Consider the following 22,205-nt stretch of genomic DNA (forward strand, 5'->3'; position numbering starts at 1 on the left):
ATACAATATGTATTGTTTGTGTCTGCTTTCTTTCACTCAACTTTTTTTTATTGCAATATATTTCACATGCCATAAAATTTACCATTGTAAGGTATACAATTCAGCGGTTTTTAGTACATTTACAAGGTTGTCCAAACATTACAACTATCCAATTCCAGAACATTTTCATCACCCCAAAAAGAAACCCCATACCCATCACCAGTCATTCCGACTCTCCCCATCCTCATCCAGGGAAAATACTAATCTCCTTCACTCAACTTTACAAACTTTTTTCTAAAGGGACAGATAATAAATATTTTAGGCTTGTGGCCATAAGGTCTCTGTCACAACTACTGAGTATTGCCTATTAATAAAAAGTAACCAAACAAATGGGTATGGCTATATTCTAATAAAATTTTATTTACAAAAGCAGGCAGCTGGTGGCTCATCGTTTTCCATGATGGTACTATGTGTGGCATTACTATATTCATTTCTATTGCTGAATGAGATTCCACTTTATGAATATACCACAGTTTATTAATATTAATAGATTCTACTGTTGTTATTAGATATGTGGGTGTTTCCAGTTTTTGGCTATCACAAAATATGCTGTTATGAACATTTCTATACATATCTTCTGGTACACATATGCACTCATTTCTGTTGGGTATATAACTCTCTTTTTTCTTTCTTTTTTTTTTGAGACAGAGTCTCACTCTGTTGCCCAGGCTAGAGTACCATGGCATCAGCCTAGCTGATAGCAGCCTCAAACTCCTGGGCTCAAGCGATCCTCCTGCCTCAGCCTCCCCAGTGGCTGGGACTACAGGCATGCGCCACCAAGCCCGGCTAATTTTTTCTATATCTTTTTAGTTGGCAAATTAATTTCTTTCTATTTTTAGTAGAGACGGGAGTCTTGCTCTTGCTCAGGCTGGTTTCAAACTCCTGACCTTGAGCAATCCTCCCGCCTCGGCCTCCCAGAGTGCTAGGATTACAGGCATGAGCCACTGCGCCCAGCCTAACTCTCTTACATTATTATTTACCTGATTCTATTTGGTTTAGTCAAGAGACAACATAGTATGTGTGTATGGTGGTACAAAAGAAAGAGAACTAATAACTTATTTCCTACTTTGTACCAGCCATTATGTTTTATAGAAATTATTTCATTGAATCCTTACAACAATCCAATAAAGTAAGATTCAATTATAGACAGGGAAATTGAGGTTTATATAAGGTAACAAAGTTAATAAGTGGAACGGTTACAAAACAAACTATGTCTGCTTGCTACAATGCTTATACTTTCTCCCACTATGCATCATCACACAGAGGGGAAGAATGGAAGAAATGATTCAACCTAAGTTTACTGTTCAATAGAAAACCAGCTGACACAAGATCATGCTTTATAGTTTATTACATATAACAGTTCCATTCTAACTAACATGATTGGTCCTTCCAATATACAAATTGCTCAATGACTAAATGATCGTTACATACATTAACGATTGACACCAGTCTCAGAAATCTAAATTCTTACTCTATAAACTTTCTAGTAGAGATTATTACAATTTTCTTTTTCTTTTCTTTTTTTTTTTTTTTTTTTTGAGACAGAGTCTCACTCTGTTGCCCAGGCTAGAGTGAGTGCCGTGGTGTCAGCCTAGCTCACAGCAACCTCACACTCCTGGGCTCAAGCAATCGTCCTGCTTCAGCCTCCCAAGTAGCTGGGACTACAGCCATGCGCCACTATGCCCAGCTAATTTTTTCTATATATTTTTAGTTGTCCAATTAATTTTTTTTCTATTTTTAGTAGAAACAAGGTCTCGCTCTTGCTCGGGCTGGTTTTGAACTCCTGACCTTGAGCAACCCCCCTGCCTCAGCCTCCCAGAGTGCTAGGATTACAGGCCTGTGCCAGTGCGCCTGGCCAAGATTATTATAATTTTCAAAGAGACAAGGTTAATTTACAAATTCTATGCCAAAGTAATGGGTATACATTTGTGTACTGCTAATTAGAACAGCTAACTTATACAGTAGTTCCCTCATTCTTCACCTTCAAATTTAGCTTATCATTAAACTATTAATACAATACTGTTTTAAATTTCCATTACCATATCTTTTTGAAAAGAGCAAGCTCTAACATGCCAAATAGTCCAAACCCACAAAGTTAGCAAATATTTTATGTCAGACATAAAAACTATATTTCACTTCAGTCACTCTGAGTTTTATTTCTACAGAGTAGCCAGTCTACACCTAAAGGTGGTTACTGGCAAGTCTTACCTTGCCATCTGTGGTGGTATTGATCCTGTAGTGATACACACGCCCCTCATACCTGAGTGAGATCGACAGCTGCCCAGGGCTGCTCTCACTTTCCCGCACCAGGAAACTACCATTGATCAGACTGCTGAGCAGATACTCTGCCGCACTGCGTGACACCGGTCCATGGTACCAGGAATGCTTTTCCAGGCTGTTCACCGGGGTGATGTAGTTGCTTGGCACCCAACCCTGTCCATTCTTAGAGCGAACTTCACTCCACTCACCATTCTGATTGTAACCAAGGACTCGTAGCTTTTCACCTAGTCATGAGGTCATTACAGAATGAAAGAAAAGACATTAAGACTTTATTTCAAACTGAAGCAGTGTATTGTCAAATTTCAAACTCATTGAAAAATTAATCAGGAACTTTTATGTCAAAAAATGTTTTTAAATAATGAAAATAAACTTTGCTACTCCTCATATCCTGATTACTCTCTTTAGCTTATAGCTTAAACCACAGAAGCATAGTCAGAAATGGTTTCTTGGCATTTACTACATTTTTTTAAAGGTTTATACACCACCTAAAAATATCCTTAGGAAACTATGTATGGTAGTAAAATTGTATACAAAGATAGAAATGGCTGGAAAAGGACATAGTGTGCACTCTTCTAAAGAAAAATAAAATTCACTTTCCCACAAAAGTTTATAAAGGAATATATATATATATATATATATATATATATAAAGGAATATATATATTCCTTTATAAACTGTTTTGTGGGAAAGTGAATTTATATCTGGTTCAATGTTAACAACAATCAAGGATTAAGGATAAGACATGTGAAACACAAAGTTATTAGGCAAGTGAAATACAAAATTCACTTGGCATTCAGGCAACAAAATCATCCAAGTAAAAAACAAAAACAAACAAAAAACCATCACAGGCCACAAAGTTTTCAGCAAGAAAACTATTTGGGGGTGGGGATGGGGATGGGGATGGGCAGTCAGGACTCCCAAAGCACAATCCTTACCAGGACTCAAGTTTTAAAACAGTAATAGCTTTCTAATTTCCCTTCTATTCCCCACAGGAAGAATGAATCACTCCTTTCTGTTCCTCTAAAATTAGTATAAAATGGGAAGTTGACTCAGAAGTTGGAACCCAGAACCCAAGTCACTTAGTACATCTTTGCTATCAACTTCAATGTCCTTGATTTCTCTATTAAAGTTGTGAATATCAAGGTTAGTTAGACTTCAACATGCATCTTGCCCCTTATACTTGCAGCACAGATTAGAAGCTTCTTTGGGAAAACTAGAAAGCTGAAAAAGATATCCTTAGTAATAGATAAATGTTAATCTGAAGAATCCTTGTAGTGCCTTATGCTCCTATCTCTAAGAGACGCAAGCATTCCTATAGAGTCCGTAACTAATAATACTTCCTCAGTGTCAGAAAGAAGGAAGCCAAATCAATCAAAAGCACATGACCCAGAAATCATCAGGCAGAGGCTACTCAGGAAAAACCCAAAATAATTATTGTGGAAACCATCTATCTTTTTACAGTGGCCTCTAGAAATGTTTACCACAGGATAGCTTTCTATGAGCCCTACTCTCTCACCTGAGACACCTCGATATGAGACATTCAAAGAGAAGAATGAAAGAGTGTACACATACACGCACATGTTAAAGCAGACACACGTGCAGACACAGGAGTGTGTCGGGGAGGTGGCAGACACACATGAGTGCACAGACACTCGCCAACCATGTTCACAGGGGGAAAGGAATCTTGCTAGAAAAACTGAAGAAAACTTGTTGCTCTGTAGTTTTCTTCTACTAGTCCAAAAGAACTAGAAGTAAAAACTAAGTACTTTATATATTTATATATGTATTTTTTAATATTGTTGCTACCTTAAAAAGAACTAGTAATGACAGGCCATCATAATTAGGATACGAACACCCTAGTTTTCGTTTTCCTCTCTTTTTGGCAGTTTTTTTTATAAGGAGAATTTTCTACTCTCGAAGTTTTAACTACCATGGAAATTGACAGAGGTATGACTAGCAGAGACATAAACACTGGCCCCCCCAAAAAACAAAAAAAAACCTGGCCCAACTGGCAGAGGAATCCTAGGGAGAATTTTGTTTTAAAAATTCAAGCAAAATATCATCTTCAAAGAAAAAGGAACTAAAACCAGTAGTGTTGTTTTTTATTTTTAAAATATATTTTCTTGTCTTTTAAAATAATAAAATGGCTTTAACATGACATCACTTCATATTAAAAAGAACCTAATTTTAACATAAAAATCTTCCATTTTGTGAATTTTAAGAGACACAACTGTCGGCCATAAGATAAAGGGAACCCTAGCCCTTGAGCTGCACTAGCAGTTGCTATAACTGGTTAACGGAGGAATCAACAGACTTTCTTTATCAATAATTTCTTGGTGACTGAGCTATCTTGGAAAATACTAGTTCTTAGTGTTCCCTTTTATAAGAATTTACCACTGAAATAAACTACTACTCTCTTGAGACTATTACCATGTTTCCCCTAAAATAAGACCTACCCATAAAATAAGCCTGAGCAAGATTTCTAAGCATGTGCGCAACATAAGCCCCACGCCAAAAATAAGACCTAGTGATGGGTGTGGCTACGGAGGGCATCTGCACAACCATGCATTTCGTCACAGAGCGGTAAAGATGAGCAGCCCTTGGCCGGGCGCCGTGGCTCACGCCTGTAATCCTAGCTCTTGGGAGGCCGAGGCGGGCGGATTGCTCAAGGTCAGGAGTTCAAAACCAGCCTGAGCAAGTGCGAGACCCCGTCTCTACTATAAATAGAAAGAAATTAATTGGCCAACTGATATATATATAAAAAAAAAATTAGCCGGGCATGGTGGCACATGCCTGTAGTCCCAGCTACCCGGGAGGCTGAGGCAGAAGGATCACTCGAGCCCAGGAGTTTGAGGTTGCTGTGAGCTAGGCTGACGCCACGGCACTCACTCTAGCCTGGGCAACAAAGCGAGACTCTGTCTCAAAAAAAAAAAAAAAAAAAAAGATGAGCAGCCCTTCTCATCTGCCCCATTATGAGAGCTACTATCCCAGAGGTGACCAGAAAGGTGCGGGCAGGCCCACCAACAAGGTTGGCTCCCTCTGTCAGGTCCCGGCCATCCTGTGCATGCTGCAAACTGAGACTTTGAGGGGAAAATAACACATCCCCTGAAAATAAGCCCTAGGGTGTCTTCTTGAGGAAAAATAAATAAGACCCTGTCTTATTTTATTTATTCATTTTTTTTTGAGACAGAGTCTCACTTTGTTACCCAGGCTAGAGTGAGTGCCGTGGTGTCAGCCTAGCTCACAGCAACCTCAAACTCCTGGGCTCAAGCAATTCTACTGCCTCAGCCTCCCAAGTAGCTGGGACTACAGCAATGTGCCACCATGCCTGGCTAATTTTTTCTATATATATATTAGTTGGCCAATTAATTTCTATTTATAGTAGAGATGGGGTCTTGCTCTTGCTCAGGTTGGTTTCGAACTCCTGACCTCGAGCAATCCGCCCGCCTCGGCCTCCCAGAGTGCTAGGATTACAGGCATAAGCCACCACGCCTGGCAGATCCTGTCTTATATTCAGGGAAACACAGTACTATAATAGAAACCATTCCCACTAATCTTTTAACTAACCCATGTAAACAGGAATGACAGAAATTTAAGTTGTCTAGGCCAGTGCTAATCAAAGCTGGTCCACAACAAGATAAGAAGCTTATGCCAGAATGTTAAACAATGGACTACTATCTTCATGCAGAAAGTCTTGATCCAAAAAAATGAAATATTACCTGAGCTAAACAATAAATAGTATGCTTAGTGATATAGCTGGTTTACATTTTGGGTGCAAGTTCTTAATCTCATTTTTGATTGGTAATGCCACAATCCTCATATAAGTAGTCAAGCCCACAGACAATACTTGTGAGTAGCACTGGGGTCTGGCAACTTGACTCACTTAGCCATAGCTCACTTAGAACAGACGTATAGTAAGTCTTACCTTTGTGCTAGATAAATGTGCTGGCAAATTACATATGGTACAGAATTCTGAGAATAAGGAAAGTCTGAGTTTTTTCTAAGGTACTTTATCTCATTTCACCTTTAATAAACCCTAAAAAATAGAGTTATACTTTATAGGGCATTATCTCATACATAGGTTTTTTTTTAAAAAAAAAGACAATAGAACAAAAGTATCCAGGCCCACATTATCTAGCTGACTTTAGTTAGTGGCAGAAGCTAGAACAGGTACTTTAGTCCTTAACCATTAATGAAAACTAAAAAGTGAGAGGATATTACATACAAGTCTCACCTTTAGTGATACTGAGTGTGTTATCACCACTTGCTACAAAATCATAAAGTGCAACAAAGAGATTAGGGTCACTCTCAGTGGCGCCAAGCAAGTTCTCCTTGGAGCTCCACCTGATAGCTTCATTCAATGCCTGGGGTTCAACATCACAACCGTAGGGGCGATGCAAGGCTTCTGAAAGATATAACAAGAGAAAGGAATTCACAAGTTCAACAGCTAAAACTTCTTTTGAATTCAGTACATGCACAGTTCAGCTGCTGGCTCCAGAGTGAGACAGAACCGTACAGTTTGTGGAGTCATGAAGAATGAGCAAATAGGCACCGTGTCTCCTAGCATGAGGAAGCAATTTACTTGTTGAAAATATAACAAGGTAGTCAGAGAAAAGATGACAAAATGAGAGTTTAACCCTAATTTATATGCAATCACCAAAATCAGACATAAATGAAAAGGAAAAGCACAGTTTTCTCAAAATGAAAAAAAAAAAAAATCTCAAAAAGAAATGGCTACTACCTTTATAAAACATAAGCTATTTTGTTGTGGTGGTGGTGGTTTTAAAGAAGAAACAGTTATGTTTTATAAGCCTTCCAAAACCACTTTTCTTTCCTTTCTCTCTTCATAAAAAGCAAATTGTAGAATAGACAAGAGATTATTTTTCAGAACTATGTAAATGTTATATAAATCCAGGCCCTCTATTTACATGTAGAAAAAATTATAGAAATAGTGCTCCTGGAAAAAAAAACCCTAAAATTATCTGCAAAACAAAAGAAACCTGTTGCTTGCTTTAAAACAAAACAAAACAAAAAACAGAGGGGCCTCACCATGGTGCCCAGGCTGGAGTGCTCTGCCTATTCACAGGCATGATCCATAGAGCACTGCAGTCAGAACTCCTGGGCTCAAGCAATCCTCCTGCCTGAGCCTCCCGAGTAGCTGAGACCACAGGCTGTTCATTATTTCATCGGCAGTTTGTCTTACTCTATTTTGTTTTCCTGGGCAGTAGACTTTTGTAAGATATTAATAACTTAAAGTCCTAGAAAATATCACCATCATTGCACATTTATTGAGTTTCTACAATGTGTAGTGGCTGAAGCCTTATAAGGTCTGTTTCTTCCTCAAGTCCTTATAGTTCCTAATTCATACCACATAAACAGGTGAACCCTACACCATCTTAAAGATCACCTGCTTCTCATAGCCCAGGTTGATTATACAAAAAATACACTGTTCTTCTAGTAGTAATTATTCTTGATCTCTGGGGCTACTTTTAATGGTTGTCTGCCAAGACAAAGTGTCCAACTGCCTAGGTCACATGACAACATCTTTCTATTACGTTTCTCTCCCTCCACTCATTTTCAATGTAAAACTGGTTTTATCACATGTGAAGGGAAAAAACCTTGAATCTATAGTTTTCTTTCTTTTCAAATCCACTCCTTCTTTTCCATCTCTATTGCCAGTGACTTAGTTCAGATCCCCAGCATCTCTCACCTGGACTATTGCCTCCAGTCTTGTCTCCCTCAAATCCATCCTCCACACAGCTGGCAAAGTGATCTATTTAAGACAAAAATTTGACCACATCATTCTTCTTAAGCCTGTTCAGTAGTTCACCATCAAGCTACAGCCTCTTTATCATGACCTTCAAGACCTTTCATGATCAGGTCTCTGCCTACTTCTCCAGCTTTACTTCCCCCCACCTCAGATTGAACACTTTAATGTACACCAGAGGCTGCTTCCCATCGTTTGGACTTCGTTCACACAGTCCAGCCTACCTGGAATGGGTTCTCATCCCATGTTTCTTTTGACTGGCTGACTTCTACTCATAGTACTCAGCTCTAATATACAGAAGTCCCCTTTATCCACAGGGAATATATTCCAAGATATCCCCAGTGGATGCCTGAAATCATGAATAGTACTGAACCCTATATATCATGTTTTTCCTGATACATACCTATCTATGATAACTTTTAATTTACAAATTAAGCTCTGTAAGAGGTTTACAATAACTAATAATAAAATAGAACATTATAACAATATACCATAATAAAAGTTATATGAATGTGGTCTCTCTCCCTGTCTCTCAAAATATCTTAATATTTTCAGACTGGGGTTGACCATGGGTAACCAAAACTACAGAAAGAGAAACCATGGAAAAGGAGGGGAACAACTGTACTCTCCCCTAGGAAACCTAACATTATCCTCCTCCCTCTGACCTCAAAAGCATTACACTGGCTACATTAACACCCTCTATCTGTATCTCTGTAATATTCTGTATGTTTGTTTTCCAAACTTCACAATGTGCTTCCTGGAAAGAAGTTCTGTCAAGAGTTATATAATATCAAAAGAGAAGGAAAGAAGATAATACAAAATAAAGTTAAATTTTAAAAATATTTAAGAAGAGTTACATAATATGTGCTCAGTAACTGCTAGCTGCTGCTAAATGAATACCCAAATTACACAAAAATATAAGTGACAGGAAACAAAGAGATGTATCTTAATCTTAAAATCATATTGACCAAGGTTTAAAACTTAGCTTCATGACTGTCTAATGATATAGACAGAAATTGCTGTTGTAGGTTAGACCTATAATTCTCCTAACAGTTTTAGAGTTTCACTTTATCACATTCCTTCCTTCTCTCAAAAGAAATACATGTTTAAAATTCTAATTAAGTTTTGTTTTACATTAAGAATATCATGATAAACTTCAAGATATGTCCAGACATTCTGAAAATTTAAAGCATATATGTTGCTCCTTGTTTAAATGTAGTTATAGTAAATGGGAACAGTTGTATTATATACCAAGATAACCAATTTAGAATTACCAAATAAACAAAAATCCATATTATAAGAAACATTCTTCAAATTTTGTCTTTATTCTAATGAAAAAATTATCTACCCTAGCATAATTTCCACTGGGCTACAAAATGCCAACCCTTTACTAAAATGAAAAGAATTGCCAAAAACAAGAAGTACAGAAAATATCCATATTTATTTGTGTCCATACTGAACACTACTCAATCCACACTAAGCATTATTTTGCCACTGGCAGTAGTAACACATAACAATGGTTTGTAACTGTTACTCAATGATTATCAAACAGTTTAAGTATATATCATTCTTTTTAGATAGAGGAAGAATCTCCCTTTTTTGAAATTATAAGAGGAGGCCAGCCATGGTGGCTCACGCCTGTAATCCCAGAACTTTGGGAGGTCAAGGCAGGAGGATCGCTTGAGCCCAGGAATTTGAGACCAGCCTGGGCAACATAGTGAGACTGTCTCTGTCAAACAAAAAAGAGAAATAAAAACTCGACAGTAAGAACTTTTGTACTATCCATGACCAAGTTAGAAATAGTATTAACCAGACCCTATAGCCAACTTTTAAACCCTATCAGGATAAAAACAGCAAATGGCATGCATTTATGCCTTTGTGAAACTCAATATATTGAAATTTAAGGTTTACAAACTAGTAATTTCAGCGAACACCTATTTTATGTACAAGGCACTGTGCTGGGCTTCAGAATATAAAGGTAAGAAATTACTAATTAACATTATTTGGACTTAATATGCAAAACTGCTATCCACCCTTCCTTCCAAACTTAATTTTCCCACAGAATTCCCCAACTCAGTTAACAGCAATCCCATCTTTTCATGTGCTAAGGCCAAAAACCTTGGAATCACTCATAATTCCTTTCTTGCTCTCACATACTACATCTAATCCATTCAGAAATTCTATTGGCACTGCCTTCAAAAACATACCCAGAAGCTATCCATTTCTCATCTACCCTCTCCACTACCACCACCCTGTCACCACCATCATCTCTCAGCTGGATTATTCCACTAGTGCACTAACTGGATTTCCATGCTTCTATACTTGCTCCCTATTGTTATTCTCAACATACCAACTAACTTTTAAAGCATAAATCAGATTATGTTACTCCTTTGTTCAGGACTCTTCAATGCCTCCCCATTTTAAAGTAAAAGACAAAATCCTTAAAGGGCCTGCAAGATCCTTCATAATTTGTCTTGCTCAGTTCATCTCTTCCCTAGCTTACCTCATTCTCACCACTGGCCTCCGTGCTATCGCTTGAACAGGGCAGGCACATCGGCCTCAGGACCTTTGTACTGGCTTTCCCTTCTGCCTAAAACACTCTTCCCCATGACATTTCACTCAAATGTTACCCTCTCAGTATGGTATTCTCTGACAGTTCTGTTTTAAAGTGCATCTATTCCTAATGACACTCCCACATCCCATGTCTCCTTTCCTGATTTATTTCTCTCCATAGCTCTTATTACCACCAAACACACTGTATAATTTACTTGTTTTTATATTCATGTTTATTATCTAAGTCTCCACACTAAAATGTAAGTTTCACAAGGACAAGCATTTTTGTCTGTTTTGTTCACTTAACAGTAAAGCCAGAACAATGCCTATATTTTAAGAGGCTCTCAAAAAATATTCGCTGAATGAATGAATGAATCATGCATACTGCCATACTCACAGAGGATGCTCTGTGAGAATAGAATATAATACAAAACTCTGGAGTCAGGCAAGGTTTCAGACTTTAAATTGGATAAACATTTAAACTGGACGCGCAGGAGTTCTGCACTAATGACAGCAGAGTGACGGACTGTCAAAGTGCAAGGTCACATACGTCTTTGCTGAGGAGGGAGTCTCAGCCCAAAGGAGGATTGCTAAAGACAGGTCCGTGTCTTAAAAATCATGTTATTTGACAAAAGGAGAAAATAGAATGAGACATACAGCCCAAGTTTATGTAAATTTAAAAGGTATAAACAGGCCAAATAATGCTATATACTTCTGAAACATACAAAGTGATAAATGTAGGCTAAAAGTCATTTTTGAGGCCAAAGTACTTAAAGAACCACAACTTGGGAAACAATCCTTTTTATTCCCTACTCCCCTTCTTCCCATCTCTAGTTTTATGGTCTTTTTGGTTGAGTCAAAAGATCTTATTTCTTTCCTTTCTTCCCACTCCTCTTTTGTTCTCTCAGAACTGAGGGTCAATTTCCTGTACAATCCGTCTGCACAGGATATGCACTTAAACCCCATCCTACCCACGAGCACCAAACAAACGAACAGAAAACTTATTCAAAGAAAAAAATATCCTAACATTTTTCTGAGGCCAAGAATGAACATGTGTTGAATTACAAAGGTTAAAGAACTAAATGGGGGAGAACAAGCTAAGCGATAAAGAAAACCAAAATGAAACAAAAGCCTGTGGGAAGAGTGTAAGTGTCAAAGCATCACCCAGCGGGTCTAGTCTATGCCAGTGCCCTCACTGACTCAGACAGACACCGTCTGGATGGTTCAGATGTACTGCACCCGCCCGAATGCAAGTGTGTGGGCTCAGAATGTTTAATTTTTGAACAAAGTAAAATGACTAGTATATATTAGGTACCTTAGATAGCAAGCTAACTTATCTTCAATTAATCACTGCTATGGAGGTAGATCATGGACTTAAGATGAGGCAATGGGAGACTCTGATTTTCAATTACAGTATGTAAAGGACTCAGGTAACAGGTACATTTGACAATTAAGAAAAGGCCATTTTATTATTTTTTTCCTATTGCTACAGTTTCAGGATAAAAAAAAAAAAAAAAAAGCAAAACAGAAATAACAGCTTGTCCAAAGTAAATTATCACGATTAAACAAGTTAAAATCCCTAATAATAAAACTCAAACTTAAATTCATAGAAAATTCCTAAGTATAGTGTTTAATTTTATTTAAAAAATTTCACCAATTACTCATTCAATAACTTTTATCAGTTTAATTAGAAATTTGTCAGGTAGTAATTAGAGAAATTAATATACAAAATTTTCAGTTTAGCCATTTTCAAGTATTTTATAAACACTTACCTTGTCAGAATTTACTTTATCTGATTGTATACTCCCTAAGAAGCTAATAGCTTTAAATTCTCCTTTTAAAAACTATGACAGGTAGTCAGATAAATTATTCAGCAGTCCTCAATGTAGCCTAAATTCTTCACATCAAACCATATATATTTTATTATCACAAAGTATTATATATTATTCATATATTCTTCCATTCAATAAATATTTATTGAAATTCTATTATGAAACACCAGGAAAAAAGCACATAAACTTTCACTGACCAAGAATGAAAACAGTAACAGTAGTAGATAAGATTAATTTTTTGAAATCTCCACTCACACTTGATTAATACGGTCATCTAACCCTCCCCAAACTAGCCACTCTGAACCATACCTATTAAGTCGGGTAGAGCACATTCCGAGGCATCGCTACACAGGCAGCCAAGTGACGTGTCCTGATCTCTACCATAACTATTAGGTGGAAGCAGAACTGTCCCAAAGACCATACTTCTTCCCAGAAGCACAAAAGTTAAACTGTTCTATGTAAAGAGGAAGTCTTAGAATTCCATGCTCTGACAAGCAATACCACATGCATGTGACATTTACTCATATACTCAGTGGCCAGAGGAAACCAACGAAAGGGTAAGCATTCATAACTCCCAAAGTGGGTGGAGAGTAACACAAAGGAAAATGTCTAGTAATCAGCAAAAGACTAAGTGAGAATGAAGTTGGTTCAAAAACCCTGTAAATATTTTTTAAATATCCATAAATAAAATAAAAACTAACACATACATCAGTAACAAATAGTTTAATGATAAAATGATGTAGGGATCAGTACATATAGTTCTCATTCCCTGAAAAGATGACAAAGTAAGAAAATGTAGAGAAGTTTCCTTGGAGAAAACCTGTTTATAATAAAACACCAAATCTACTTTTAAAAGAGAGGGAACGCCTAGCAAGACTCATCTTTTGCATCACTTAAATAGTTCAAGAAACCACAATCCAAAGTGAAAGAAATAGTTACGATCTGATTCATAAGCACGGAAGCCAAGAATAACTACGTTCACTAACGTTTTGGCTCTATAACTTAAAGGTTAAAAACATGGCACATAGTGTTGAAAAAATTGAGTGTTACAACTTTTGAAAACAAAACCCAAATCTTTGTTAATTATATACGAACAAAGTTAAATAAAATTTAAGAAACTGAAAATGAGTACCTATGAGAATTAAACTAGTAAAATGTACAAATAATAGGTAACTTTAGTGGTATAATATATAAAAATAATACAAAAGAGTGTCTGTACCTGTGTAGCTGAGAACACTCATTGACTCAATAAATATTATTTATTAAGCATCTACTATGTACCAGCCACTCACTGTTCTTGGTCAATAAAAGTAACAGGATAAAATTATAGGATAGCAATACTGAAATAGCCATCAATAAAACTGAAAAATAGGCCAGGTACGGTGGCTCACGCTGGTAATCCTAGCACTCTGGGAGGCCGAGGCGAGCAGATTGCTCGACGTCAGGAGTTCGAAACCAGCTTGAGCAAGAGCAAGAACCCATCTCCACGATAAATAGCAAGAAATTAATTGGCCAACTAATATATATATAGAAAAAATTAGGCGGGCATGGTGGCGCATGCCTGTAGTCCCAGCTACTCGGGAGGCTGAGGCAGCAGGATTGTTTGAGCCCAGGAGTCTGAGGTTGCTGTGAGCTAGGCTGACGCCACACCACTCACTCTAGCCTGGGCAACAAAGTGAAACTCTGTCTAAAAAAAAAAAAAAAAATTGAAAAATAAAACGAGAGTTTAATTTTATAAGAGTAACTTTGATGTAGGTAATTATTAACAGTTTATAAGAATAAAGCTTATGTTTTCAAAGAGATTAACCTCTATAAAGCTAGTACTGTCAATATTATGGGGAAAGCAAGAGTTAAATGACTAAAGGTGACCTCAATTATGACTAAGAGTTTAATATTAGATTGAATTTCTCATTCTCTGGATTATTAAAAAATGTATGGGAAAGGAACTCCATAATCCCTGGTCTATCCATATGTAGATTCTATACCGTATAATTTATTATTTAACCAATAAATCTGCTATTTAAGCTACCAATATTAATAGTTACATCTTCAGTTGCTCTTATATTGTAACTGAGAGTAAACTCAAGATAAATGGATAAACAAAGCATGGTAAATACACACAATGAAATATTATTAAAGCCACAAAAAGGAGTGAAATTTTGATATATGCTCTAAAATAGGAACATTATGCTAAGTGAAATAGTTCTGCAAAAGGATGGCTGTATAATCTTGTGATTTAATGACACTGAAATGCATACCTAAAATAGGACCTAAAAACAGTGAAAATGGTAGATTTTATGTTATATGTATTTTATCATAATTAAAAATTAAAATTACTGAGGCCTCTAAAGACCTTTTGCTTATGTAGGTTATTTCTATCATTATTTACCATATTTGAAATTAAAACTGATAAATTTTAAGAATATTTTTTAATTCTATAACAATAAACCCATTATGTTAATATAAATAACACATTTAATTAACAAATAACTACTTTTCAAAAGAGAATTAAGAGCTAAAAGTAACATTTTCATTTTTTGCACATCTCTTTAGTAACAGGTTGAGGTAGGAAAGTACACTACTTTAATGGTGACACTAAAACTAAGGCCAGAAGCAAAAGAAGAATCTAGGCAAGGATGGGGGAGGGGTAGTAAAAGGAGGGAGCATTCTGGGCAGAGAGAATAAAGCAAGTGCAAAAACCCTGAGGTAGGAAAGACCGTGGTATGTACAGGAAATGAAAAGTATGGCTACCATTAAGGAAGTCAGAAGAGGAGCATGAAACAAAATTAGACAGGGGCTGATAAGATCAAGTGCTGAAGGATTTAAAATTCTATTCCAAGTACAATGGAAATCCAGTAATCAGTTTTAAGCAGTGAGGTCATATAATCTGACTTCTATGACTTCCATTTTTTAAAAGATCACTACTATGAGAGAGGAAAAAAAAAAAAGAATTACATGGAGAACAAACAAGAAACAGAAATGCAGTAGTTCATGAACGAGATCATGTTGGGGTGGAACAGAATGTGGCAGTGGAGTCAAAGAAAAGTGGAAGAACTTAAAGGTTTGGAGATGAAATTGATAGGATTACCTGAATCTAACAAAATAGAGAGGGAGAAAATAAAATAAAGAATAGCTGCCAGATTTTAGCCTTAAGTAACTGGGTAGGTGGCCATGTAATTCACTCAGAAGCAACAGTAGCACAGGCTGAGTATCCCTTATCTGAAATGCTTCCGATCTGAAGTGTTTCAGATTTTGGACTTTTTTCAGATTTTGGAATATTTAAATACACATAATGAGATTATATTGGGGCTGGGATCCAAGTCTAATCATGAAATTCATTTATGTTTCATATACACCTTCTACACATTACAACATTTTTAAATAATCTTCAGAACCATTTTGGTTATTTCACTACTGGTCAATAAATGAACAGAGTTCCATTATCAATGTTAAAAACTTATATTCCAGCTTAATGACAGACTCTGAAGGTATAATCTTTGCACATATAAGGAAGTCAGATTATCATTTTTTTCTCACTTGATATACAGAATTGTTCAAAGTCATCGTCTTGTTCATCATCATCACTAAGCATAGTCACACGCCACAGGCTCTGCCAGGCACGCACAACTGTCCTTAGTCACTTTGTTCCTGGCACCGGCAACAGCATACATGGCATCCTTCATGCTAAACTCCTTTCGAAAGCCTTCTACACCAACACTTCTGTTCACTGCTGCTAACATGCTGTTTAAGAAAGTGTTTTTTTTTTTTTTTTATTTTTTTTTTGAAAAAGGGAAAGTGCTGGTAAAGAAAGTGTTTTTATATTCACTCTTCATTGACCTTAGGATACCCTGATCACATGATTGAATTAATGAAGTCACATTTGCAAGAAAGTACATGGCATAAACATTACACATGATGAGAATTTCAGCTAGGGGATGAGCAGAAGAGTTGTCAAGGAATAACAAAATCTTCCAGTCATCATCCAGTCCAGTTCCCTGTAATGAGACCGAGCCACTGGCACAAAATGTTTGTGAAACCAATCAGAAAAGATGTCCCCGTGAGCCTTTTTTTTTTTTTTTTTTTAAAGAGACAGGCTCTCACTATGTTGCCCAGGCTAGGGCACAGTGGCTGATGACAGGCATGATCATAGCTTACTGCAGCCTCAAACTCCTGGACTCAAGTGATCCTCCTGCCTCAGTCTCCTGAGTAGCTGAGACTACAGGCGTGAGCCACTATACCTAGCTGATCTATGCCTTTTAGTTAGCATAATAATGGACTGGTAAGAAATTCACACCTTGAAAACAGTAGAGAGGCAAGCTTTTGCCTATCACAGCAACTCTTAAGCATGCCTGCTGCACTAGCATATCCCAGCACAGTTATTCTGTCTGGGGCATCCTTAATTCCTGTAGAGGTTGTCTCATCATCTGTATTCAGTGTCTTTTTGGGGCAATAATGTCAAAATAATGATGTTTCACCAGTATTATAGACTTGTTCTGGCATCAGATTTTCATCAGCAATGACCGTGGCAAACACTTCAATGAATTTCTCAGCTGCTTTGTAATCAGCAGATGCTTTATCACCACAAATCATTAAAAACTTAATGCTGTCTTTTCTTAAATTTCTGGAACCAACCTGTTGAATATTCACAATTCCCTTCAATTTTTAGTTTGTCATTATAAATCTTTGCTTGTGTCATGATCTGCATATCATTAAGTGGCACAGGTTCACTGTGATACTGATGGATCCACTCTTTCAATATAAGATGGAAATTCTCATTTGTAGCTTTGTACAGTTTTTTTTCTATTTTTCATTAACTTCTGTTCATAACTTTCAGCACAGAACTTCAACAGTAATATTTCTGTTCCTTTAGGTCACATATGGTGGTCATTTCTATACCATACTCTTCTGTAAGACATTTCACACTAATACTGCTGTCCGGTTTCCCCAACAGCATGGCTTTCTGTGCTGTAGAGAAACATAAATGCCTTCCCGTTTTCTTATCACTAATACACACAGGGGTATCTGCAGGCCTTTTTGACATTTTTAACAATATCTTCACACCACAGAGCAGAGAATAAGTAAAAAAAACATAGTGAGTAATGCATGCAGGTCTTGGCCCCATGTGGGACACGTGGGAAACATGTTGTTGGTGCATCAGCCTGTACATGTGCCATTTTTATTACGCTTTGTGGGCATGATTGTTGGGGAAAATATGGGCATGCGTGGAAAGGACATATCACAGCTGAAGGGGGCTGGATCTTTTTTCCCTTGGGTATGACGAATAAACCGTGTTATGAGCCTGCATCTTGACTGCAACCCATCATCACATGAGGCCAGGTGCAGAACTTTCCACTTGCAGCTTCATGTCAGCACTCAATATGTTTCAGACTTTGCAGCAATTCAAATTTCAAATGTTCAGATTAGGGATGCTCACCTTGTATAAATTCCACCATAGAACTTAAATTTGGGAAATATAATTAAAGTACTTTAATATAAAAATCTGGAGCTAACAGGAGATCCTGGGCTGCAGTCATCAGAATATAAATGGTATATAAAAGCATGGATCTGGATGAGATCACTTAGTGAGAGAATAGTCAGAAAAGAGTACTGGATCATACTTATAGGGGAACAATGGTTCAAATCACTGCAGATTTCTCATATGAAACCATGGAGAATAGAAAAACATTATCTTAAGTGCTGAGGTGGAAAAAAAAACAAAAACCTGAAACAATCCAAAATTCTTTATCCATAGAAAATATCCTTCAGAAATGAAGATGAAATAAAGATATACTCAGTCGAAGTCAAAACTTGTTGCCAAATGACCTATTGTAAAAGAATTGTTAAAACAAGTTCTCCAGACAGTATGGGAATGATACCAGAAAAAAAAAAAATTGGAAAATAAATTTGATTAAAGAGTGAGCTACAAAAATGGTCAATATCTGGATAAATAAAATAGACAATTCTTCTCCTCTTGAGTTCTTTAAAATGTGTTTGATAGAAGCAAAAGTATAACACCATCTATAGGAGCCTTTATGTAGAGATACTATACAACTACAATACAGCGAACTGTAGGATAGCAGAGTTTCCACATTTCAGTTGAAGTGGTTAAATACTGGATCTAAGTAATGGGTGAAAACTTCAATATGTATATTCAAATCCCTACAGCAACCACTAGAAAACTTAAAGTAACATAGGCAAACACACAATAAATTAAAATGGAATACTAAAAACAATGTTCAAATAATCCTAGAGAAGGCAGGAAAGGGGAAACAGAAACAAAGAAAATCTAAACATATCAGTAATTACATTAAATGCAAATGATCTAAACACAGCTATAAGACAGATTGTCAGGATGGATATACAACACAATCCAACAATAGGCTGTCCAAAAGAAACTCACTTCAAATCATATAGGTAGCTTAAAAATAAAAGGATGAAAACACACACTCATCCACACAAAAACTTGTACCTGAATATTTATAGCATTATCCACAATAACTAAAAGTGGAAATAATTCCAATATTCATCAATTAATGAAAATATGAATAAAATTATTCAGTAATATAAAGGAATCAAGTACTGATGCATGCTATAACACAGATAAACTTTGAAAACACTATGCCAAATGAAAAAAATGAGTCCAAAACTAATACATATTATATGATCCCATTTAGATGAAATGTCTAGAATAGGTAAATCCATCGAGACAGAAAGTAGTGCCTAGAGAGAGGGTGGGAGAAAGAACACAGATGATTACTAATAGCCATTAAGATTTGTTTTGGGGATGATAAAAATGTTCTAAGATTAGATTATGCTCATGATTGAAGAACTCTGAGAATATACTAAAAACAACTGAGTTCTATATTTTAAATGGGTAGGATTATAACTCCATAAACTAATAAAAACATTTATGTTATATGAAAGAAAACTCTACATATTACATGATTCCGTCCATATGAAATGTCCATAAAGAGCAAATGTATAAAGGCAGAGAGAAGATAAGTGGCTACCTGGGACTGGGGGTAAGAAAGCTGACAGACTACAAACTAGCACAAGAGATCTTTTGATCAAAGTGACAGAAATATTCTAAAACTGGATCATGGTGAGGACTGGACAACTCTATATAATTTACTAAAAAATCACTGAATTGGGGCAGGCGCGGTAGCTCACGCCTGTAATCCTAGGACTCTGGGAGGCCGAGGAGGGCAGATTGCTCGAGGTCAGAAATTCCAGACCAGCCTGAGCAAGAGCAAGACCCCGTCTCTACTAAAAATAGAAAAAATTAGGCAGTCAACTAAAAATGAAACAAAAAATTAGCCGGGCATGGTGGCGCATGCCTGTAGTCCCAGCTACTCGGGAGGCTGAGGCAGGAGGATTGCTTGAGCCCAGGAGATTAAGGTTGCTGTGAGCTAGGCTGACGCCACGGCACTCACTCTAGCCTGGGAAAAAGAGTGAGACTCTGTCTCAAAAATAAATAAATATATCCCAACCCTGAGTGAGCAAAAAAATAAAATAAAATAAAAATAAATAAATAAATAATTAAAATCACTGAATTGTACAAATTTTAAAACATAAATTTTTATGGAATATAAATTATAACTCAATAAAGCTGTTTTTACAAAAGCATAAAAGGGAGGGAAAAAATTTTTAGAAAACTGTACCTGTTACTTCACATGCAAGGGTGGGGTAGAAGGAAAGAAAAGCACAAAAGATAAAAAAAAAAAAAAAAAACAGGCCTGTAATCCCAGAACTCTGAGAGGTCAAAGCAGGAGAACCTCTTGAGGCCAGGGGTTCAAGACCAGCCTCAGCAACCTAGTGAGATTTCATCTCTACAAAAAAAATTTTTTTTTTAATTAGCCAGGTGCAGAGGTGCATGCCTGTAGTCCCAGCCACTGAGGAAGCTGAGGCAGGAGAATCGCTTGAGCCCCAAGAGTTCAAGATTACAGTGAGCTATGACCATACCACTGCACTCCAGCCTGAGAGACAAAGACCCTGCCTCAAAAAAACAAACAAACAAAAAAAAAACATAAAAAGCAAAACTAGACTTTTGCTTTGTGGAAGACACTGTTAAGAGAATGAAAAGACAAGCTATAGAGTGGGAGAAAATATCTGCAAATTACATATCTGACAAAGGGCACACATCTAGAATATATAAAGAACTCTCAAACTCAATAGTCTGAAAACACAACCCAATTAAAAAATAGGTAAAACATTCTCTTCACCTAAGAGGATATAGGAATGACAAATAAGATGTTCAACACCAGCAGCTATTAAGGAAATACAAATTAAAAGCACAATAATATACCACTACATATCTATTAGAGTGACTAGCATAAAAAATACTAACATACCAAGTGCTTACTAGGATGTGGACCAAATGAAACTCTCATACATTGCTCAGTGAAATATGAAATAATACAGACACTCTGTAACATAATTTGGCAGCTTTGCTGAAAGTATAACATATACTTACCATATGATCCAGCGATCCCACTTATGAGTATTTATCCCGGAGAAATGACCACTTACGTTCACACAAATGTTTGTAGCAGTTCTATTCATGATTGCTCAAAACTGAAAACAACCTGAATGTTCTTCAACAGATGACTGGATAAACAAACTGTGGTAGCCATACAATGGAATACTACTCAGCAATAAAAAAGAACAAAAACTATTGATACCTCAAGTTATTATACACACAACTTGGATGACTCTCAAAGGCATTATGCTTAGTTTCCCGAGAAGCCAGTAACAAAAGCCTATGTTTTCCAAAACACAAAACCATTGTGTTTGCCAGCGGTTAGGAGTGGGGAAGGTGTAATGACAAAATGAGTTTTATGATGTGTTTTATAGGGTGATGAAACTATTCTGTACCCTGATTGTGGCAGTAGTTACACAAATTTATGCACAGGTTAAAATTTATAGAACTGTATACCCAAAAAAGGATACATTTTATTGTATGTTAATTTTAAAAATAACAGTTTTTAAAAAGTGAATAATCCAGGACTAAACCCTGAAGAACTCTCAAACAGAAAGAAGAAGAACCAGCAAATGAGACTAAGAGCTGTCAGCAAGAAAGGAAGAGAAAGCTACCAGAGGCTGAGAAGGGCAACTATTTGAGGACAGAGGAAATGATCAAGAAAGTCAACTACTGTTGAGATGTTAATAAATTAGTACAAAGGAGCATTCAATGTTTTAAAAATTATATTATAAAAATTTTCTCATTTCTTATAAATCTTCAAAAACTATTTTTATTCTATTATTAATATTATTACTTATGTTGACATCTTGGCTGGAATGCAGTGGCATCAGCATAGCTCACGGCAGCCTTGAACTCCTGGGCTCAAGAAATCCTCCTACCTCAAGAAATCCAGCCTTCTGAGTAGCTAGGACTATGGGTACATGCCATCATGCCCAGCAAATTTTTCTTACTTTTTTAATAAAGACTAGTCTTGAACTCCTGGCTCAAGCAATGGTCCCGCCTCAGCCTGCCAGAGTGCTGGGACTACAGGCATGAGCCACCGTGCCCGGCCAGAACTTTCATTTTTAATGGTTTTATTGTAAGGGCCTGGTTGCAGCCCAAAGCTGCTGGCTCACTTGTGCGAGCCGGGATAACAGAAAATTGGCCCAGGGGAGGAGTAATCGGCTTCTGGAAACTGCTAGCTTGGGGCCCAAAGGTAGAGCTATCAGCTAAACGCATATTTCTGCTTCTGAGAATCGCTTGCTTGCAGCGA

The 22,205-nt window shown here is 36.8% G+C and overlaps 1 protein-coding gene across 6 annotated transcripts in view; it reads right to left on the bottom strand.

Annotated features, from left to right (window-relative positions):
• The window catches only part of ABL2 (ABL proto-oncogene 2, non-receptor tyrosine kinase), a 127,359-nt gene that overhangs the window by 23,375 nt on the left and 81,779 nt on the right, over window positions 1-22,205 (bottom strand). For 2 of the 6 annotated variants that reach the window (XM_012772583.3, XM_012772587.3), the window contains exons 2-4: window positions 8,030-8,092; window positions 6,554-6,724; window positions 2,248-2,543 (exon numbers count right to left, since the gene is read on the bottom strand). In XM_012772583.3, the coding sequence (XP_012628037.1) occupies window positions 2,248-2,543; window positions 6,554-6,724; window positions 8,030-8,092 (530 nt within the window). Of the gene's footprint in view, window positions 1-2,247; window positions 2,544-6,553; window positions 6,725-8,029; window positions 8,093-12,780; window positions 13,539-22,205 lie in introns of those variants that run through there. The other 4 variants (XM_012772585.3, XM_012772589.3, XM_012772584.3 and 1 more) reach the window with 3 other exon arrangements.

The sequence above is a fragment of the Microcebus murinus genome, chromosome 2, assembly GCF_040939455.1.
Source record: "Microcebus murinus isolate Inina chromosome 2, M.murinus_Inina_mat1.0, whole genome shotgun sequence".
Lineage (NCBI taxonomy): Eukaryota > Metazoa > Chordata > Mammalia > Primates > Cheirogaleidae > Microcebus > Microcebus murinus.